This window comes from Micropterus salmoides, unplaced genomic scaffold (genome assembly GCF_014851395.1).
Source record: "Micropterus salmoides isolate LMB-PRFRI ecotype aquatic unplaced genomic scaffold, ASM1485139v1 Ms_hic_scaffold_13, whole genome shotgun sequence".
Classification (NCBI taxonomy): domain Eukaryota; kingdom Metazoa; phylum Chordata; class Actinopteri; order Centrarchiformes; family Centrarchidae; genus Micropterus; species Micropterus salmoides.
In genome coordinates this window covers 13,011,097-13,032,179 of record NW_024040374.1, presented here as the reverse complement: position 1 = coordinate 13,032,179, position 21,083 = coordinate 13,011,097, and the positions used below count along the sequence as shown (strand labels likewise).

The following is a 21,083-nucleotide window of genomic DNA, read 5'->3' as shown; positions in this document are numbered from 1 at the left end:
TCAGGGGCAGGAAGGTCATTGTGTCAAACAGATGTGAAGGAAAAAAAGGCACACAAACGCTGTCTTTCATATACAGACAAAACATTGATGGAGCCTGGCAGCCACACACTCGTTTAACCACACAAACACACACATGCCACAGTGCTGTAAAAATGCTTACTTCTTTGTATGCACTGCAGCATCTCAGCCAGTGTTGACTCATTGAGAAAAAGAAAAAAAGCCACATCCCACTAAGGTCTGAACCATTAGCACATCATTCACTAAAGCTGATGAAGCGTGCCATATCTGAACAGCTCCCTCTGGTATGATTTTCTTTTTATGCTCGTTGAAGTTGCCTGGCATCATATGCTTCACTGCCTAATATTTCCTTGACTTATGTATCATCTTAAAGAGAGCATAAGAGTGGTATATGTTATTCTGGGAGTTTAAATACATAGTTTCCAGTGTGTGCTATTTAATGAAGCAGAAATAAAAAATAAAAAAATACTAACCTTTTAAAATGTAAGTTTATCACAATAACCACATAAAAACAACATTTTAACAAAATCAAAGAACAGTATGCAACTATTGTCCTCTGATAAAATTCTGTTTATTTTCCTGTCTGTTTCCTTTACAGTTTTGAGATACAGAATAATGCCAGATAATATTTTTTGGGTTTAATCCTAGCTTGATTAAAGGCTGACCAGCCAGTGTCTTGTTTTTAACCAGACATGACAATATATTGATTCAAAGTGGTCTTTTGCAAACAAATTAATCTCTTATTTTTCTATTCATTTATTTTTATTGGACTTTTTGCTCTCACTCACAACGTAACAGAACAGACTCACACAGGCTTCCTCAGGTACGACTTTTACCAGCAATTTCTATTTTTAACAAAATGTTTTAATGCAGTTAACCTATCATCAAATCTAAATTAATTAATTTATCTAAATGCAATCCCTCTACAGAGTCATTCAGCACAAATTAGGAACAACATCTGACTGTTTGTATATTCCTGTCTGTATCTCTCTCCCTCTCCCTCCACCTTTTATTTCCTCCCTGCCTCCATCTTTCTTGCTCTGATTTGTCTTCCATCAGCCTCCCAGTACCTGCAGTGGAAGCCAGGGAGCTGTCCCATTACTTATGCATAGGTATCATAGGTATTCATGTGTGTGCAGGGGATAGGGCGCACCCGGAGCAGGGGCCCCGACATGACAAACAGGGTGTCAGCAAGGCTCCGCGGGACCTATTAATATGCCGGCGGCCGACAGGGATTCTCACCTACGCGCGCTTAATATTCCTGTATATTAAACAACCATAAATCAGAGGATATAAGCGCTGAGGGCTGTGTGTGTGTGATGTGTTTGAGTGTGTTAGGTGCTATGTGTGTTTATAAATTGTGTGTGTGTGTGCTTGTTTGTGTTGGTACATGTTTGAGATAGTGTGTACACGGGGTACTGGATACTTTTGGGAAAGAGGAACAGGATTTTGGTTGGGTCAGTTTTTGAATTTATGGATGTGTGTGTGCCCGTGTGTGTTTCTGTGTGGACATGCTCTCAGACAGTAAGTCAGGGGAATTCAGAGGGGAAGACAGTGTCAGCCTTTTAACCGTTCAGCTTGGCTTTAGCCCAAAGCCTCACTGCTAACCCACAATATCCCCCAACTCAGATCCTTTTTGTGCTAATAGAAGTTCCTTGTGATGTTTTCTCTTCATACATTCATTTTCTTAATTTCTTTCCTTATTTTTTCACATTACAGTTTACCAGTTGCTTTTTGTCATTTAGGCCTCTAGCGCTAAGCTAAGTGCCCATAGCTGCACTTTCCAGACAACTTCTGTCAGTCAAGCTGTGTGTGCAGTACTCTATCTTTCTTCATGAATTTTCTGTTGATGAAGGTCAACTTTCTGTAGGCTGCCTGTTCAGCAGTGGTGGCTGTCATTGTCTATTAACACTAACTATTAAGTTTGTGTTGCTTATGTCAAGCAAACCACAAACATCAAACACATCATTTTCTTGGCACCGGACAAAGACCTACCAGCGAGTTTAAGTTTTTAACAGACACTCTACAAGCTTTAATGAAAGGAGATTTCTATTACTGCTGTGTTTTTGCATGAAATCTTTTACAAATTACTACTTTAAAAGCAGCAAACTCAACTAAACTGTGTTTAATTATTAAACATTTTTGACATAATTTTAACCCTCTAAAGTCACGGGGTCATATGATAACTTGTCATCATAAACTCAATGCACGGCATCTAACCTATTAACTCTCCACCTCAGTCAGATACACACGTTTTTCTCCCCCAACACACATGCATACCCTCCCCCTTCCATATTAATCTGTTACATGCATGCAAATCTTGTTTAATTAGAAAGAATCTGTGTGTGTGTGTGGTGAGACCTCCCCCCCCCCCCCCCCCCCCCCCCCCCCAGTCCTGATATTCATGATGTGATGTGGGTCCCTGGGTCCAAGGCAGGCAAGAAAGCAGCCAGGGCCTAATTTTGTTTTCCCAGTAGGGCCAACTATTAGTTTCTCAGCTCATTAATTACGCTGTTGTGGAGAAATCATTAATATTTAAAGTCGCCCTACAATAATGTATAATGGATACATTTGACGGCTCTTGATTTTTTTCCTTTTTTTACCTTTGATGTGTGATCAATTTTTTAACGGTCATGATAATCCCTGAACCAGGGTGATTGGACACTGGAGTTTACCTCAAGCATGTTGGGAAATGGTTGTGAGTGTGTGTGTGTGTGTGTGTGTGTGTGTGTGTGTGTGTGTTTGTGTGTGTAAAATCACTGTGTATAAATTTCATACCATCGCCAAGGTGGCGGAGCGTCTGGCCTGCTACCATCTTTTTCTGTGATCTGGACCAGTGTGTGATGCTCTCCATGTTAGCCAGTGTGTGTTTGTGTGTGTGTTTTCTTTAAGAATGTATGAGAAAGAGTCAGCATGTGTGTGTGAGTGTGTGTGTGTGTGTGTGTGTGTGTCTCCCTTCTTGGCTCCTCTTGCTCAGATCAGTGACAGACACTTTTGTGACGGAGGTCATTAAAATCACTCCCAAGGCGGCTTGGAGTGTGTGTGTGTGTGTGTGTGTGTGTGTGTGTGTGTGTGTTTGCGTGGGTGTGGGTGTGCACTGCTCCTCACCCCCAAACGATGCCCCCCACTTCACCCTCCCAATCCCCTCTTCAATTTTCTTCTTCTGTTCTTTCATTCATCCATCAAGACATGAGCTGGAGTGGACCCAGGATGACTTATGTGATTATTCACTGTGTATGATCAGGGCAGGTGTACAGTATGTGCATTTATTTGTATACACAGTTAAATGTGTGGGTTTCTTTGAAAGAGGAAGGTAAGATCTTATTGAATACAATGAAAATAAGTCTATAATATTCTACAGTACTGGCATTAGTGAGTGTTTTTCTGTTGGGTGGTCTCCCAGATGTCCGTTAGCTCGCTGCACCCTTGGCTCCTCGAGCCTTGTGAAAGTAAGAAGTAATTAAGTATGAATAATTAACACCAGCGCCCCCCGACTGGGAGACAGCAGAGCAGCTTCCCCATGGCAGCAGTCGGCCAGATCACACATGGCCCTTGTAGCAGTCCAGTGTGTGCCCGGCCCGTTCATTAGAAAAACCTACGGTACAGTCTCGTTGTGATCCTCACCACAGGATCCTGCACTGAGGGGGGAGGCAGGGGGCATCATGGGTGTGTTTGGTTCATCATAAAAATACAAAAAAATTGCCTATTGTCAGCCTTTTTGGTATATGAGATTTTGTAAATGAAAAGGTTTCTGCTAATGTACAGTGACATTTTTTAAGCTTTTAGATATTGCATAATCAGATAGCATTTTTAAACATGTATTTTATTCTTTGAGTCTATACCAATATCTAGCTTTTGAAGTGTGTATTTCCTGAGTGATAGACAGAGATAGCCAGCTGTACAGTGATCATTTAGCAGAGCCGCTCATAGAAGTTTGTTTCTCTAGTCAATGAGTAACGACACTATCTGTTAGACCTGTGGGGTTTAGGAGTCAACAGGTAAATGCCAAGTGTAATTGACACAAGAAAGCCTTTGCCCTACATACAAGTTACAAATGAGAGTTCTTTTCCATAATACCATGCTTATATCCATGTACATACATGGAAAAGTCTCGAATCGGTAATATATAGAAGATTTATTCTTTTTTTTCTCCAACCAAATTCTGACACCTGCTATTCTAAACAAACCAGTTTTTTTTTTTTTTAACTCTTTGTTTGTACACATGGTGTATTTCTCGTTCTAGATTAAACAGTTCATATAATCGGTTTATTGCCTAATTTAAGGGCGAATGTGTCAAAAGGTAGTTTGTTTTGTACATGATGACATGAACACTGTCACGAAGACATGCAAGACAAAGATTTACATACTGTAGAGCTAATATTGTCCTTTTCCCTTCTTGTCTCCCTTTTCATCCCTCTTCCCGTCTGTCAGCTGTGCGGGCAGACCGCATGCGTGGTGGTCGCAACAAATTCGGCCCAATGTACAAACGTGACCGGGCCCTCAAGCAGCAAAAGAAGGCACTGATCCGAGCCAATGGCCTGAAGATTGAGGCCATGACTCAGGTGATGCAAGCCGTGCCAACTGACCTCACCATCACCTCAGCCATCCAGAACATCCACTCGGCCGCATCCAAGGGCCTTCCACTGAGCCACCACCCTGGCCACCACACTGGTCACCACCACCACCACCACCACCATCATCATGCCACTGCCTTGCCCCCCACAGACTATGACCGTAGCCCATTTGTCACTTCACCGGTCAGCATGGCAATGCCACCACACGCCGGCAGCCTGCAGGGCTACCAGGCGGCCTATGGACACTTCCAAGGTACACGCACCATCAAGTCAGAGTACCCTGACCCGTACACCAGCTCGCCGGAGTCCATCATGGGCTACGCCTACGTCGATGCCTATCAGTCAGGCTCGCCGCCCAGCTTCCCTCACCTGATCGTAGAGCTGCTTAAGTGTGAGCCAGATGAGCCGCAGGTTCAGGCCAAGATCCTGGCCTACCTACAGCAGGAGCAGGCCAGCCGGGGCAAACACGAGAAGCTCAACACCTTCGGCCTCATGTGCAAGATGGCCGACCAGACACTCTTCTCCATCGTGGAGTGGGCACGCAGCAGCATCTTCTTCCGTGAACTCAAGGTAGGTGTACATGATTCATGTGATGAGAGAGATTTTGTTTGAATGTGAGGAAAAATGTATACACATTATTTTTTATAGCCTTATTCTTATGGGTTATGATAGCATAACTCTACTACTACTAATACTACTACCATTTAAGCTTTAATTCTATTTGCAGTTGCTCTGGAGTCCTTTAATAAATTATCCTGCATTTTGTTTCACTGCTAAATCTTTCACCACATTGTCATCCATAATTGACAGTACTTTACAAAGTTCAAGAACATCATCTGCTCAATCCTTTATCTTCAGCAGGCCTTTAATCTTCCTCTTTTATGCACTGGCTCAGCACTAATGCAGAGTACACAGGGCTGTGGGGGGTGAGGATTGTCTGTTCGTAGCTGCCACCGCTGTCTGTCCCACAACCTGATCAAAATTCAGCAGCCAGCAGTATTTACCCTGTGTGTGACACATTTTGGCGATGGGTTGTGAAACTTTGACTATGAGCTTCAGGCACTTTTCATACTAACAGGGTCCTAGTCTAAGGGTTTTATGTGAACTGAATACCGCCCATCTCCCCTTGAAATATTCCTCAGATCTAAGTGGGCACACACTGTGTGATGATATGAGATGTTGTACATTAGCATATTGGTCAAACAAAAGAGCTGACCATATCACACAGAGGATATGAAAGACACACATCGTATTGCTTTTCCCTTTTAATCATGTAATTAAATAATTAATTACATTTAAGTTTAATTAAGATTGTTTTAACCTTTAGTTATTTATGATGGACATTCTTTAACAGCATTTTCACTAGGTGTATGTAATCTGCCAAGTCCCACTTATTCATCACAGAGCCCAAGGAAGAGTTTGTGGTGTGAGTTTGCTTGCTCGCAGCTTTATTTGCTCTGAATGAAGGTTAATGTTCGGAGCGACATGAAAGGCGTTTGATTAGTGGGTGCTTCACCTGTTTTTCTTCCCCGCTGTCTGACTCCTTTGTTTCACACCACATCGCCAAAGGCTCAGCTGCATATTCATGGGCCTTGTTGCAAAATTCCCTCCAAATATTTAATATTTTTTTGTTTTCAAAGGGGAAAATAACACATGAAATAAATGTAATATTAAAAACAGAGCCAATTACCACACCGACAAGAGTCCTTGAAAAACACATGTTGACATTTAGCACGCGCCATGTGCCCGCTATTGACATTTTCGAGATCTGTATTTGCATTCAACTGGGGTGCACAGTACTTCACTCATATACACACACAGGCTCGCCGTAGGGTGTGGCTACCACTAATAATTGTGTGTGGTTTGCCCATTAACTTGAATGATCATTTCTGCTTCACTGTGAAGCCTCTATTTCTCACACCCTCATCCTATTTCAATTATCTCACCTACTTGTGTTTGTCACTCCCTGATTTGCTGCTGAATGAAATGTCATTATGTTTGGCTAATGACTACCCATATTAGTGCCTAATAGTAATTGAGCTGGGTGCCTGTTACAAAGGTAGAAAATGACCCAAGCGCAATGCAGTAGAAACCTCTTCCTGCACTCCCCTCGACCCCCTCAAAAAAAACCTCCTGCTCCTGTTGCACGAGCCCCATTGATTTAGGGGAGGTGGGGATGCATTTCACTTAAGTGAGGGAGATAATTGAACTGAACCCCCCTTGCCTTGTTTTTAAAGAGCCATCTAAAGCACAAGGGGGGATGAAAAATAATGTGCTAGCTGTGACTCTGACAGTTTTTCCCACACAACCCACAATCCTCTCTTCCTTGCTTGTTTCTCATTAGTAATTACTGGGAGTGCTGAGCAAGGCTTAGTGTAGGTGATGGTCAGGAGAATAAGCAAACGGTGAGCTAGCCAAACTGATCAGCTTTCTTGATTGTTCGATGCTGATATCGAACACATTTAAACTGGCATTGTTGATACTGTTGTGATACACATTTGGTTTTAAAATGACCTCCATCTCATTTATTCTGCTTTGACTTTTTTCAATCATAATTGGAGAGTGTGTGTACTGTGTGTGTCAATGTGTTGTTATTCTGTTCTGGTGCCGGCTTTTATGTGTTCATAAAAGCCGGCACCAGAACAGCAGTTCAACACCAAATTAGGTAGAAAAAAAACAAACATGACCTCTGCCCTCTGCACTTTGTCTCTCAGGGAATATGGTTGCTTTTGTCTATGTGTGTTAATCCTGTACATAGGAATACATGCAATGGTCTTGTACTGCTCAAGCATGATAAACATTGCCGATGGTAGGGGATTTATTTCCATAGATGCTAAAAATGTATACACTACACACTACAAATTGTGTGTGTCCCATTGTTTTAACTCATAATTGCTAGTTCAATTGAACATTTTGAATCCACCTGACCTTTGACCTCTCCTCTTAATAGAGATTTGACTATTAGATATGAGGTTGAACCTTGGACCAAAGAGACAGGAAGCAAAGTAGAATTAAAAGTTTGTCACAGTAGTAGTTTGGCACTGTAGGATATATAAATACACTTTCATCTCTCTTTCTCTCTCTCTCTCTCTCTCTCATATACACACACACACACACACACATTAAGACACAGACACCGCTCACACATAATGCACAGCCCTTCTCACTATTATTAGCTCTGTAAGAACAAAAGAATTTCTCTAGTAATAGAGCCAAGCTGGGGGGGTTGGGGGTGCAAGCTGTCTGCCAAAAAAAGTGTTTAAAGATTTGGTTTCCATAAGTTGGCCTCGGTCACAGGACTCATAAATATTTAGCCATTAGGAACACCTTCTAAAGAGTTCTCCTCATTCTTTTTCAATGCAGCACGCTGCCTCTCTCTTTCTCCCCCTCTTTTTGGGAATGAGGCATGATGTGAGGGATGTTTATTTCTAACACCTTGGATCCAAGACCCAGCCCACCCCAGTTTTGATTGATTTAACACATTGACAATTAGAGAAAGTCAGGTCTGGTGCACTGTTTTTGAAATTAGTGACAAAGTGTCGTGATGAGGGAAGGCTTTGGCAGGGTTGAGGTCATGATCACTTGTGGTTATTTTAATAAAATTTTAAACAAACTGAAAACAGGTACATGTCCGTGTGTATGCCTATACGTTTATGTCTGTCTAGATATCTTTGCACATAAGCCTGTTCTTTTTTCAGTGTGTGTGCCACATCTATTCGGCCATTTATGAGTTCCTAATCACACAGTTTGAGTGTGTGTTTTCACAGTAATGTTGTTACATGTGCAGATTTAGGTCAGCTGTTTAATGTGTGTATTGATTTTTTTATTGAAAGATTAGATTGTTGTTTGACAATCCTGGGCTGTTTTGTGTTGTTTTTTTACTATTTAAATATATACTGATTTCGGATAATGATAGTTCTTGACCTCATTTCTGAAAATTTTACATTTTGCAGAAGGTTGTTTTTTTATCTTATTTGATGAGTATGTGTATGTGATGAGTATGGATATGTTTTGTAGGATCAGTGTATATGCTATTATACAAGTGGGTACAACAATGGGTATATTTAAATGTGTGGATGTGTTTCATAGTTTGTTTAATGTATTTGAAAGTATATTATCAGTGCTTAATCTGGTATATAAGTGTGTGTGTGTGTGTGTGTGTGTGTGTGTGTGTGTGTGTGTGTGTGTGTGTGTGTGTGTGTGTGTGTGTGTGTGTCAAGTATATGCCAGTATTTGAGTGTGTTCTGAACACATGTGATTGTCTCTCAGTGACATTTGCTAGCACAGGGCTGGTACTCTGCCACCCTCCCCTCCCCATCCTTCCCTGTCCTGCAATGAACCCCTTCACCCACCATGGCACCAATCGTCAACCAGGCAACTTTGACAATTAAAGGACAAATCCACTCAAAAATGTTTTCTAAAGGCAGCTACAGGCCTTGGTCTTGACTTCTTTCTACATGAATTTGAAATAAAAATTGTTTGTTGTAGTGTTTGATAAAATGTAAACCAAGATTTGTGTTACATAAAAATACATTTATTTTGAGTTTAGAAAAAGAGCTTAGTTAAAACATCTCACTGAATCAAAAAGCAAACAATCAAAATTTAAAGAGTCAAATAAGTTGCTGGTTGACTTTTTTCTTTTGGAACATTTGGAATAAAAAAAAGAATGTCCTGCTTTCTTTGCAAAACACCTCTTCTAATGGTCTTGTTTGTGCTGAATATGACAGTGGACAACTGCTTGAATGCCAGTGTTCGCACGTGTATTTACACCTTGTGTGTGTGTATGTGTGTTCGTGCATGAGGGTGACTCATAATATAGCTGGTCCAGTGCAGTACCTCTCCTCCATTGTTTCAGCATTGGGATGGCTGACCGACTCCCACCACAAACACAATGAGAGGGAGAATTTAGCAGGGCAATTGGGACTATTGATGATTCATATGTTTATATCTTACCTTCCTAACTGTACTCCCTTTTGACCACACCACCCCACCTCCCTTTCCTCTCTACACCCTTTAATAAAAAGGATGTGTGTCTGGTCTCGGGACAGCGAGCACTTTTGTATGCCTTGTCAAAACACAACATAACAGAGGTTGATGAAGTAAAGGAAATGACCATGTCAGAAAATACTTTTAAGTAACCCAATGTATTAAGGCTGCTACAGTTCAGCCATATTACAGTTAAGAGGAAGTATACCTTCAGATATGTTACACTCACATAATGTATGATTGTTATTCAATGTGCCATGATTTCCAGGAGTTATTGTCTGATAAACAATCTTTTTTTTTCTGTATGTCCTATAACGTGATTAAATGCGATTTACTAAGTTTCCCTTTCAAAAACACATAGAACAGAAATAAGATATTTTTTGATTCAATCAGACATGGATGTAATGGACATAGACCTAGAAATAACATTTCTTAAAACTAAATAATTGTAAAATGTGTTTAGAAAGAAGCTCTGACTGTGATGATGTAGAAAAAAATTGATCCATCATGGTATATGCTCAGTTATTCACAGAAATTAGTTTTGTGTAAAGTGTTTGGGAGAACTGACAAATGCCAGTATGTGTCAACAAATGAGGTCTGACAACACTGTTTTGAGTTTTATGCTCCACATACCAACTGACATAGCTCTAAAGAGAGCAAACTGTTTTGGAAATGCAGGTGCATCACAGAAAAAATAAAAATGTTGAAACAGTCTGGATATAATTACAACTCATGTCATCACATACAACAGGAACAGTGTTTGCAAAATAAGGCTCTGTGGCAGTTGCCTATAAATCTAACTGCAGCCTCAAAAATGACTCCAGAATTGATCCGATTGTTCAAATCCAAACTGTTAACAACAGCATTGTGACAGGTATATTCTAAAGATGACATGTTTATAAAAATTTGTCTTGAGTAAAAAGCTGTGTAACTTTATACATATATTTAGTCCATCCACCTGATAAATGTGTAGCAGGGAGGAAAATACCCGTGACGTTTTGAAATGTGGCTTCACTGTTTATTTTAGTCATCCAGGGACAGTTTTTTGGGGGGATCCAGACAGGTTTTTGTGCTTCTCTGTCTCTTTCGCTTTTTTCTCTCTGTGTGTAGCGGGAATGGCAAAAGCAGAACTGAGGGCCATTAAGTTGAGGAGGAACTGTATTAGAAGCCTTGTTCCCTGGGAAAGCTCCCAGCTGAGATGGGACGGCCATATTGGATAAACAGATGGCCGGGGAGAGGAAAGGACAGGCGAGGAGAACAGAGGTGAAACAAAGAGGGGAGATGAGAGAGTAGAGGAGTAGAGGAGGAATGTTGGGAGAGCAGAGGAGAGGGACAGAAAGGAGAGGGAATAACAAAGAGGAGGTAAGGGAGTAAGTAGAAAAGGTGATTTGATAGAGGAGAGGAGGATACTAAAAGACAGAACATAAAAGCAAAGAGAAAAAGAGATTAGAGTCGAAGAAAATCAACAGGAAGGGCAAAAGGGCAGGAAAGGGATGAGGTAATGCATGTAAACATGGAACAAGATAGGCATAATTTACCTAGTATTTACACTTAACCAGATCAAAGGCAAAATCATATTTTATTGCAATTAAAAATACTGACTCTTTTTCACATCATCCTTAATTTGATAGGGCTCAGGACGTCCTGGTGGCAACATCTACATTTTACGTTTGTATTCAACCTTTGTTGCATGTTGCAAGCCCACCTCTCTCTCATCACATTATCTTTCAGCTGTCAACTATTATTTCCTATGTATAGAAATGCAAAATGATAATCATAATAAAAAATAATAATTTGGTAGGACTACAGTGTCTTGCTCAAGAGTACTTTTAAATACTGAACAGAACACTGGCTGAATGTCACATTTTTAAAAATTGAAAGAAATTCAAACTGTCAAAACATTTAGTAAAACTATACTGTTGATTTCTTAATTAAATGAAAAGGGTTTTTTTCAGATATTTAAAAAAACATTTTTTAGACATTTTTAACACATTTTTTGTTACTTTTCATCGCAATATAATATTATTAACCAAAAACCAATACATTAAACTACCCTACTGCGACTGTGACATTTTAGAAAGAGATGTATTAAGACAATGTATTGTGTTCACTTGACCTAATTTGATTTGATACATTTGATACAGCACACATTCAAGTAAACATATCTATGAATACATTTTTTAAAAAGTCTTTCCTGTGCATCATCCCCATCGAGCCGTCAAATAAGTATGTTTCTTTTGTGTTTTCCTGGTGATGAATTCTCTTCCAACTCAAATTTCAAAAGCTCTTAAAAACTCACAAGATTCCCAGAAATCTGCAACAACCTAAAAAAATAAGACGAGCATTTTAAGCAGTAGAATTATTTATAACACTGACTCTTCTCTGCCAGTTTATTCGACTCCTCTAAGCGGCTGCACGTCAGTCAATCATGCAGTGTGACAGGTCCCTGGGGTGGGACAGGAGGGGGGCTGATGTTCACATCTCACACCTGAATATTCTCCACTTATAGATTTACCTGAGTGAATAATGTAAGGTCCTCTGATGTGCCCCCCACTCAGCCCTGCTGAATAATTTCCCCCCCTTCTCACCTCCCCTCCATCTACATCCATAAATATTACATGAATTTACTTTGGTGAAATTATACTTACAACACCCAGTTCAGACTGGCGGGTCTTTTTTTACAGTGTTAGTTATCTTTCTCACACATACAGCCGTCCAGACACACCTTGTTTTCCATGACCTATCCAGGAACAGTTTAAATTTCAAGGTGCAACCAAGTGTGTGCGCATGTTTGTTGGTGCATGTTTGTGTGTATAATTGTGTGTGTGTGTGTGTGTGTGTGTGTGTGTGTCTGTGTTGGGGGGGTTTATTGCCCCTGCCCTGCTTTGACCGCTGATTGCACCTTTTCTTTCTTCACACCCCATAACTGTGTGGAAATTAACAAACCGTTTTAGGCGTGATCTGTGAAGCCTGGGACGTGGTATATCTATACCACCTTACACATACACATACACAGATTCAGAGCCTCGGTCTGCAATGCCTGTCTTGTCATAGAGGTCAATGCCCCCACCCCCAGCAGCCTCCCCTCCTGACACCCCAATCCTGACAAACTGCAAGCATGATGGGGTTGGCGGCTGCATGCAGTTGGCAGAGATTTGTGTCCCTGGTCCATTGCATTTGAATTATTCGGCAGGCTGTGCTGCAGCCCCCAACACACGCACTCCCCATGGCATTCTTGCTTTACCTCAGTTGGGAACAAAGAATGTGTAGAGAAGGATGAGGAGAGAAAGAGGGAAGTAGGAATGGGGACGGGGAGTTTAAATAAGTTACAGAAGGAGAAAGAGAAGAGCAAAGGCTGCAACTGAAACTAAGAAGCAGAGAGAAAAGAGTGACGGAGTGAATGATTTAGAGTGAGAAAGTGACCATGAGAGAAAGAGAGGACAGAATCAGCTATGATATGGCAGCGAAGAGGGAGGGAGGGAAAAAAAGAGTTGATAATGAGAGATAAAGAAAGATAGGAAGAGACAGAGAGAGAGAAGGAGAAAATGAAGGACAGCCAGAGAAGGACAGAAAGAGGGAAATGAAGAAGAGAATAAGGTGTTTGGGGGGAGGTTAGATGGGAAGATGAACAAGGAGCTCTGAGAGGCAACAACCAAGGGCAAGAGGAGGAGGAGAGGGGGCATGGTGAAGGACAACAAGGAGGGGTGTGAGGGGGTGAAAAGAGTACCGGTAGGTTTGGTAGGGTGGGGTGGGGTGTAAGGGGGGAACAGGTGGAAGGTTAATGGGCCTGGAGCGAATCCACCAGACGCTCTTGGGCTTGATATATGGGCCCGGGGCCTGGCGCGGGGCGTAGGCTTTCAAAGATATATTATTTCATTTGAGGAGCAGCACCATTCTGGCCGACAACCCCCCCCTCCACCAACACTCCCCACAGCCTAGCATTTGTCCAGTGATAGATGACACCCCCCACCACCACCACCACCATCTCAACACACATGCACAAACACACATACAGTATTGTCCCCCCCAACACACACTCCCGTTTCTCCTCTATTATTTTTTGTTGCTGTGGTCAGGAGACTTGTCTAAATTTTCACTTAATTTAGGATCTTTCTTTGTTTCTTCTCACCGCCTCCCCTCTGCTGTCAGTCTTTCTCCCAGGCTGCAGGCAGGTCTTATGGCCGCCTGTGTGTTTTTTTTAAGTTGCTATTTTAGTGGTAACAATATCTGTTTGATCAGAAGCACTGGGTAGGAGCAGGAGTTTGGGGCTTGCGGGGAGGGAGAGGGTGGTGGGGTTCACAAAGGCTCTTTTCATTCATAAATTATTGACCATTGCAGAAGACATCACTCTAGTTTTTTTTCATAAATACTAAGAACCCACCTGATTTTTTTTCCAATACTACCAATACAAAATGAAAAAAGCAGGTCTGTTTTAAAGACACAGTGTGTGGTCAGTCAAAAAACTGCATAAATCCTACATATCAGAGGCTGTTCTGTACCTGGCAGGCTACAGGTTGGACCTCCTGAATGTGATCCTCCTGCTGAAGTGTATAGTACATGCATACTGCATGTGTCTCAGAAGGATACTGTTATTTGAAAAAGTCCTTATTCCACTGTGTGCAACATAGCAAGATGACAATTGCAAACATGTGTTTCATGTACAGCTCTTATGGTGTCATAGTTTTTTTTTCTGTACATCAGTATTTATTTCCTGGCATAGCCAAAGTCTGCATTTTACAATAGCATCTGCCATGCTTTCAGCGACCACTGATCTGACAAAAATCTAATTTTCCAATGTCCTCCTCACGTCCCCTGATGGTTGTAGACTGAGCCTTAAGATAAAGCCTTTCCAAATACTGGAATGGTCCCGTAGGTCCAACCCCAGGGGACTGCAGGAGGCCGGAAGGAAGAACAGGAAACTTGTTAAAAGAGAAGATTTAAGGTCGCCAGTCCCAGTGGAGCGGCAGCTATAAGGAGACGACGGGGGTTGGGAGGTTTTAGCATGCACAAAGTCTGCTCATCTACTTGTTGCTTTGATGAGGGATGAAAGGCTGTCGTGAAGTACAAGTTTACAGAGCTCTGGGCAATGATAGACTCAACTGTCCTCAACAACATTTCCTCTTCCTTTTTTCATCCTCACTCAAGGAGTTTTTTTTTCACTGTTTCAACAATTAACTAAAATCCTCACTAAATATGTGAGAAACTTGCTTATGAATATTGATATGACATTCTTGCTTGGATCAAGTGTCTGCACCTCCCCGCTAAACATGGGATGTGTTTTTTAAACTTCTATCTCTGCCTTTCTCCATCTCACCCTCCTCTTCAAACAACTGCTGATGAGGTAGCAAAGAAAAACAAAAATTGCCTCCTCCACCTCGTCTGTAGTTTTTCATTTTCAAGCAAGTTAACACGGGCTGATTCGCATTTGCGAGCACTTTGGGCATTCGGCGGGAGAAAGAGCAGTTTGTGTTTAAGTCTTGTTTGAGGAAGATCAGGGTAAAAGCCTTTTTTATTGGCAGGTCATGCTGCTTGTTAAGATGGTGACGCAGCTGACTAGGCTGTGCTGTTAGCCTCGGTGGCTTGTTTCTCAAGTTGGCAACAGTCAGTCAAAGCAGGGAAAGAGACAGAGAGAGAGAGAGAGAGAGAGAGAGAGAGAGCTATTGAAAGGAAGAGAGGAAGTGGGAATGAGAGACAAAGAAAATGGGTAAACAAAGTGGATATGGGGACTTGATTTCGTTGGCCAGGCTGCTAACAAATCAACTCAACAGAGTGAAAACACTTTACACACTCCACCAAAGTACAAAGCAACTTTCTCCCTCGCCTCTCCTTCTCTCTGCTGTGCATATAGTTATAAGCTGTGTTAAATCTACTGTTTATGCAGGAACCTTTCCAAAGTGCCTCCTGTCATAAAGTCTGCAAGCCAAAAAAGTGGCGCTCACAGTTTGCAGCAGCAAAGGACAAATTAGAAGTGATCCTCATAAAAGGATTGTTATCTGCGGGCGGGCTTGGTGGCTAAGGGTGGCGATATGTTGTCAGACAAGTGGTAAATATACAGACAGAAGTGCCGGCATTTTGCTTCTAAATAGCTCCTGGCTATAGGGTTTCCTGGAGGTCAGAGGGGCCGAGGTGTGGCTGCTGCAGCCTTACGCCGACCCTCAACCTCTAAACTAAACTCACCACACAAAACTATGCAAACCTGTCAGCTAATTTATCTTCCTGTTTTACATTTCATCTTTGTAAAAGACAGTTAGGAAAGCATCAAAGCACAAATAGCTGCAAAAAAGGGCATCCAATCAAAACGTTTCACTTTGAAGTAAGCATCACTTATTCACTTGATGGAGACATTTTTTTCATGTATTTACATAATGGAAAATTATAGTGTTTTGCTAATAGTACACCTCATAAGCCCCATATTACTCACTTTGACAAAGATTAGCATGCAACACCAGCTTATAAAAATAACACGTTGAGTGGATGTTTGGTGTTGTTTAGTAAGGAAGCATTTATGGTAGAAAATTTTCCATTTTAACACATTCATTAAACATATAGGATGATATATGTTTATATAAACATAAGAGATTTACAGGCCAAATACTGTGTATTTTAAGAGATACTTAGTAGCAAACTTCTTCAGGCAAAGATTTTGTTCCCCAAACTGCACACTGAAACACAATGCTTCAACTGGCTTTTCAAGTAAGTAAAAAATGTGCCTCTAGCTTCTTATGTTCTGATGTTGCGTGCCCTCAATTATCTGCGTGTAATCCAGCCTGCCTAGAGGTTCTGCCTGTGTCTGCCGCTTTCGTCACTGGGCTGTCAACAGTTGTCCCCTAACGTCTATTTTTGATGCTTATTTATGGCTTGTCTATTCTGGACAGGGAGTGGAGAAACATGGGGTGCTCGGGGGTCCAGGAGACAATAGATAAGACAGTGGTGGAGCAGAGTTGACAGCCTGCCGGCTAGTTTTACACTTAAAGAGTGGAGGGGTATTTATATTCAACTGGGAAGGCAGGTGATTGAATTTGCACAGCGATGACTGATGCATACAGTTCATAGGAGTAACACTAGACATTGTGGTTGTGTTGTGACGACGAGTGAGAAATTTCAATGGGACCGCCCGCCAAACAATGACGCAGCCCAGAAAATGGCTTCAGCCCCTCCGCCAAAGTAGGACAAAGACACCTGTTCCCTGTCCCCACTAGCGTTCCTTTCTTTGCTGGTTTTAATTTTGCTCTTGCTTTCCCTATTTCTTTTACACTACATCAGGACTTTTTATTACTCTCACACCATTCCCTCTTCCTCAACTCTCAATCTGTCAATCTCTTTCTCCATTTCTCCCAAAACGCCATAACTGCAAAACTGGCACGAGCCAGGGGTAAATGATTCCACACATGTGAAATAAAGGCACAGCACTAATAATAGGCATTACAGTCCTGCGTTCTTTTAGGATTGCGCCCTCTCAGAGGGGGATAAAAAGAGGCTTTTCAAGCAAGCTGAAACAATGACGAGCAATAAACTAAATATGCTGAAAGGGGAATGGCTGAGAAGGGTGTCGACAACACAGTTAAACCTCTAGAAATTAACCAGGGATGCTTAATGAAAACCAAAAAGACAAGGTTTTCAGGTGGCAAGCCGCAGTCTCACCTTCCCTTAGGCCAATATGCTACATGTTACACTGCACTTCATTAGCAGCAGCAGCACCACTAGGCCTCATACTGCCACAGCAGTGCTATAGAGAGACGTCTTTCTCCTAATACAGATGCATTCATGGCAGTTTCTGTCAGACAAGGCCTGGAGATGCACTTCAGGGAAGAGCAGGGCTCCATCTGTTCTGCGGCATTGTGGTTTTGATGCCTCGTCCTCCTTGTACTTGGACTGTTTACATATCACAGAAGCTCCGGAAATGCTCAATTAGTTAATTCAGATATTTAATTTGTGCATCAAGGGCTGTGATCCCAGTGATCTCTGGAGCTGTGCCACATTTGGATATGGATTAACAGCTGTCTGCTCTAAAACCCACCACCTAAACCCCCTCACAACTAAAAAAATAAATAAATAAAGGGGGGAAAACCATCCCACTGAGTCAAACGCTAATGGGAATCTTTGTCTCCCGCCCTCTGTCTCTGCATTTTTAAACAGCTTTGGCTGTCTAAGCTTATAAGGTATATTGCATGTCTGCGTCTGTCTGTGGGTATATGTATGTGTGTGTGTGTGTGTGTGTGTGTGTGTGTGTGTGTGATATATGGAGGAATGTCTCCACTGTTGTAAATAATACAAAAGGGGGGAGCCTTTAGCCTGTTGTCATCTTTGTCTCCTCTTTTCCTTGTCTTCTCTTCCTCTTAATGCATAGACAGCCAGACGAGGATTATGGGGTCATTTTCCACTGTCTGTCAATGAAAGTCACACACACAAACACACACAAATTGTTGTTTTTGAACACACAAATCCTCTTTCTCCATCACATCTCACAGAGCCATGACGGAATAATAAAGTCAATGCAAAACCCCACTTTTACCAGCACATGTACACACACAGAAATCTGCACCCAGTCATACCATACTTTCATACCTCCATACATACACACTCACTTCCTCTCGTTATATTGCATCCCCCCCACCTACCTTTCACACAACACACAAACACTAAGTCATAAATTGCAGCATTAACTCAAATAATGATTGCACGGCGTGAAAATTCAATAGCTGGGGCTTAATGCCCAGGAATCGCCTGGTAGATTAAGCTCTGGGTGTATGTGCTTGGGGAGTCTATGTGTGTGTGTGTGTGTGTGTGTGTGTGTGTGTGTGAGTGTGTGTTTGTGTCTGAGGAGGGGGGCGTAGATGGATCAATAGGAGTTCTATGATCAGTACCTCCCAGCCAGGAACCTTATAGACAGTCTACTCACACAACTCATTTTACATTTGGCTGGAATGCATTTTCTCTTTCTGCATAGAAGTGAGTGGGGTGGCGGGAAGGGAGCAGGGAGGCTGCATGTGTGTGTAAGTATGCAGGTATGGATATATTACTGTCAAGCATATGTTTGTGTATTTCTGTGTATGTATGCAGGGCTTGACATGATTGCATCTGTGTGTGTGTGTGTGTGTGTTGGAGTGAAGGAGGAGTAAGGGTTACTTGTGGGAGATGCTGTTCCCTGGGCTGCATGTGTATTAGCGGCCTAATGTTCATGTGAATAATTGATTAGAGCCTCTCTGTGTTTTTGATAATTAGTTGATAGCTTCTTAGCTCTAAGCCCTGAGATTTCACGTTTGAGTATGAGCGTGTGTGTGTGTGTGTGTGTGTGTGTGTGTGTGTGTGTGTGTTGTTGTTGTGGAACCACTTTTGAGGTATCCTGAAAACAGTACCTAAAACTCCATTCCTCTAAGCCATGCACTCATGGATTAACTTTTTTCCGAAATGAGGCAACAGTACATACATTTCTTTCTCATAACCAATTTTTTTTCTAGAACTCAATTTAATTTTTATCTGTAGTGCCTCACCCATAATCTCTGAATATCCACACTGGAGTAACGTTGAGACCAACTCACCTTCCTGTAGACACTCTACCACCTAGGTGAATGATATTCTCAGACATTTAATATATGATTATAATAAAAAGCTGGCAGACGTTACCTGGAAGTTTTGTACATATCTAGTAAACAGACTAGCTGCAGCAGAAAACAATAAACATTGCGTTCATGAAAAGATATCAATTGAAATTCATGTCTGGCCTCTCACTGGTCCGTTCTCTTGCTTTATTGATTTTTCTATCTTTCATATGCTTATGCATCAAGTAAAAAATGGAATAGGAAAGTTTGGCTGTGCTTGGTTCATCCTCAAATCCCCGCGCTAATATCAGACAGAGAAGAGGGTTTGTTGCCATCGTCAGCAACCTTGAGAAAACAAGACGTTCTTCACACTGCAATACACAGACCCACAGAGATACTTTGTTTTTCCTGTCTCATGAATGTAGTGCAGCGCTTCTTGTGGATTCTCACAGATGTGCGTGTGTGTATGTGTGCATAGCTAGCCTAAGCTAACAACTTAACCTTACTTGCCGTGGTCCATCCAAGATTCTTCTGCATCTTTGTTATTTATTTACTATGTATTTACATATTCTGTGCAACTGCCTTTCCTGTATCTGTTGGCGCCCCGTCAGAGCAGGAAGACCTTATTAGGTCTGCGTCTTGTTTCCTCTCATCTCAACAAGGCTTGGTACAAAAGGTTGCTGTATAGGATGAAAGGACATATAGATGGGCAAGGAGAGAAACAGGGAATGTCCAATCACTGGCTGGGTTTTTGATTTCCCTTTCTACCACAAACCTGGGACAAGAAGAAGAATATCAGGATGAGCAGTCTATGAGAAGATAAAAAGATGGGGAGAGGGAGACAGCATGGCCAATCAAAAGCAGAGTGTTCTCAGTGTCAAAGGTCAGCATCCAGTGACACCATGGGAACTGATCAATCTCAGTGCTGCGGCAAAATCAATCAGAAGTGGACACACGCACATGAGGAAACACGCACTTAGACGTACACTAGCATTCTTTCTGACATACACACAAACACAATACAGTATTCTTTCACTCTTTCACAAAGCAGTTTCTGCTGTCAGTTCAATACACAGCGAGTTCATATGCACTGGCACACACAGACTCACTCAAAACACGTTGTCTAATGCTTTTCAGAAAAGAGGTTGTAGATAATTCCCGCTCTAACATAAATAATTTGAAACTTTAGCATCAGCAAAACAGACTTTCTTGACTACATTTGAGTTTCTTGTGAGTAATGTAATTTCTACACTGCAAATGTAATGTTATCTAATAAGTCCAACGTCCAGTACGTCACATAATGCTTAAATAATATACTTGATGGTATAGAAACAATAAAGGATGCTGCTAGCATTCACATATGAACAAGACAAGACAAGACATTACAACCATCAACTAAGAATAGAAAAGCCTGATTCAAGGGGCATGCAGCCACCACAGTTTAGGATTTAAGTCCCATCTGATTTTATACTCACATACTATAATTAAGCGAGAACAAAAACACAGAAACCAATGTCTACTTTTGAGTTTTAAATATTATTTGTCATTTTCTAAAGTGAGTTTAAGAAACTGACGCATATTTGCAAAAAGCAAAGTACGTTTTTTTTCACTAAACAATTTCTTGTTGTAAACTGACTTTTCTGCAGACACAAGGCCTTCTTGTGACAATGGTGATATTTTCTGAGTTCACAGATGGCCTGTGGCATCTCTATGGCTGTATAGGGCCATAATACGAGTCTAGGGTTTCTGCGCGCTCAGTCGGAGATAAAACCACGGGCATTCTCCACTACCTGATATGTTGGATTAGAGATACATGCAACCAACAAACAGGTGCAAGTGACATGAAACGCTGATGAGCATGCATACAATGATATACATATTGTGTCACATACATAGATACATAGAATTTACTGTACAAATCACAGTGACTATGTCAGTGGTACCAATCAGATGTTAAGTCCGCTAG

General features: G+C 41.6%; 1 protein-coding gene across 2 annotated transcripts in view; it reads left to right on the top strand.

The window, feature by feature from the left end:
• nr5a2 (nuclear receptor subfamily 5, group A, member 2) overlaps nucleotides 1-21,083 on the top strand; it is a 70,259-nt gene that overhangs the window by 13,565 nt on the left and 35,611 nt on the right. For both annotated transcript variants that reach the window (XM_038715638.1, XM_038715640.1), the window contains exon 4: nucleotides 4,450-5,162. In XM_038715638.1, the coding sequence (XP_038571566.1) occupies nucleotides 4,450-5,162 (713 nt within the window). The remainder of the gene's footprint in view (nucleotides 1-4,449; nucleotides 5,163-21,083) is intronic.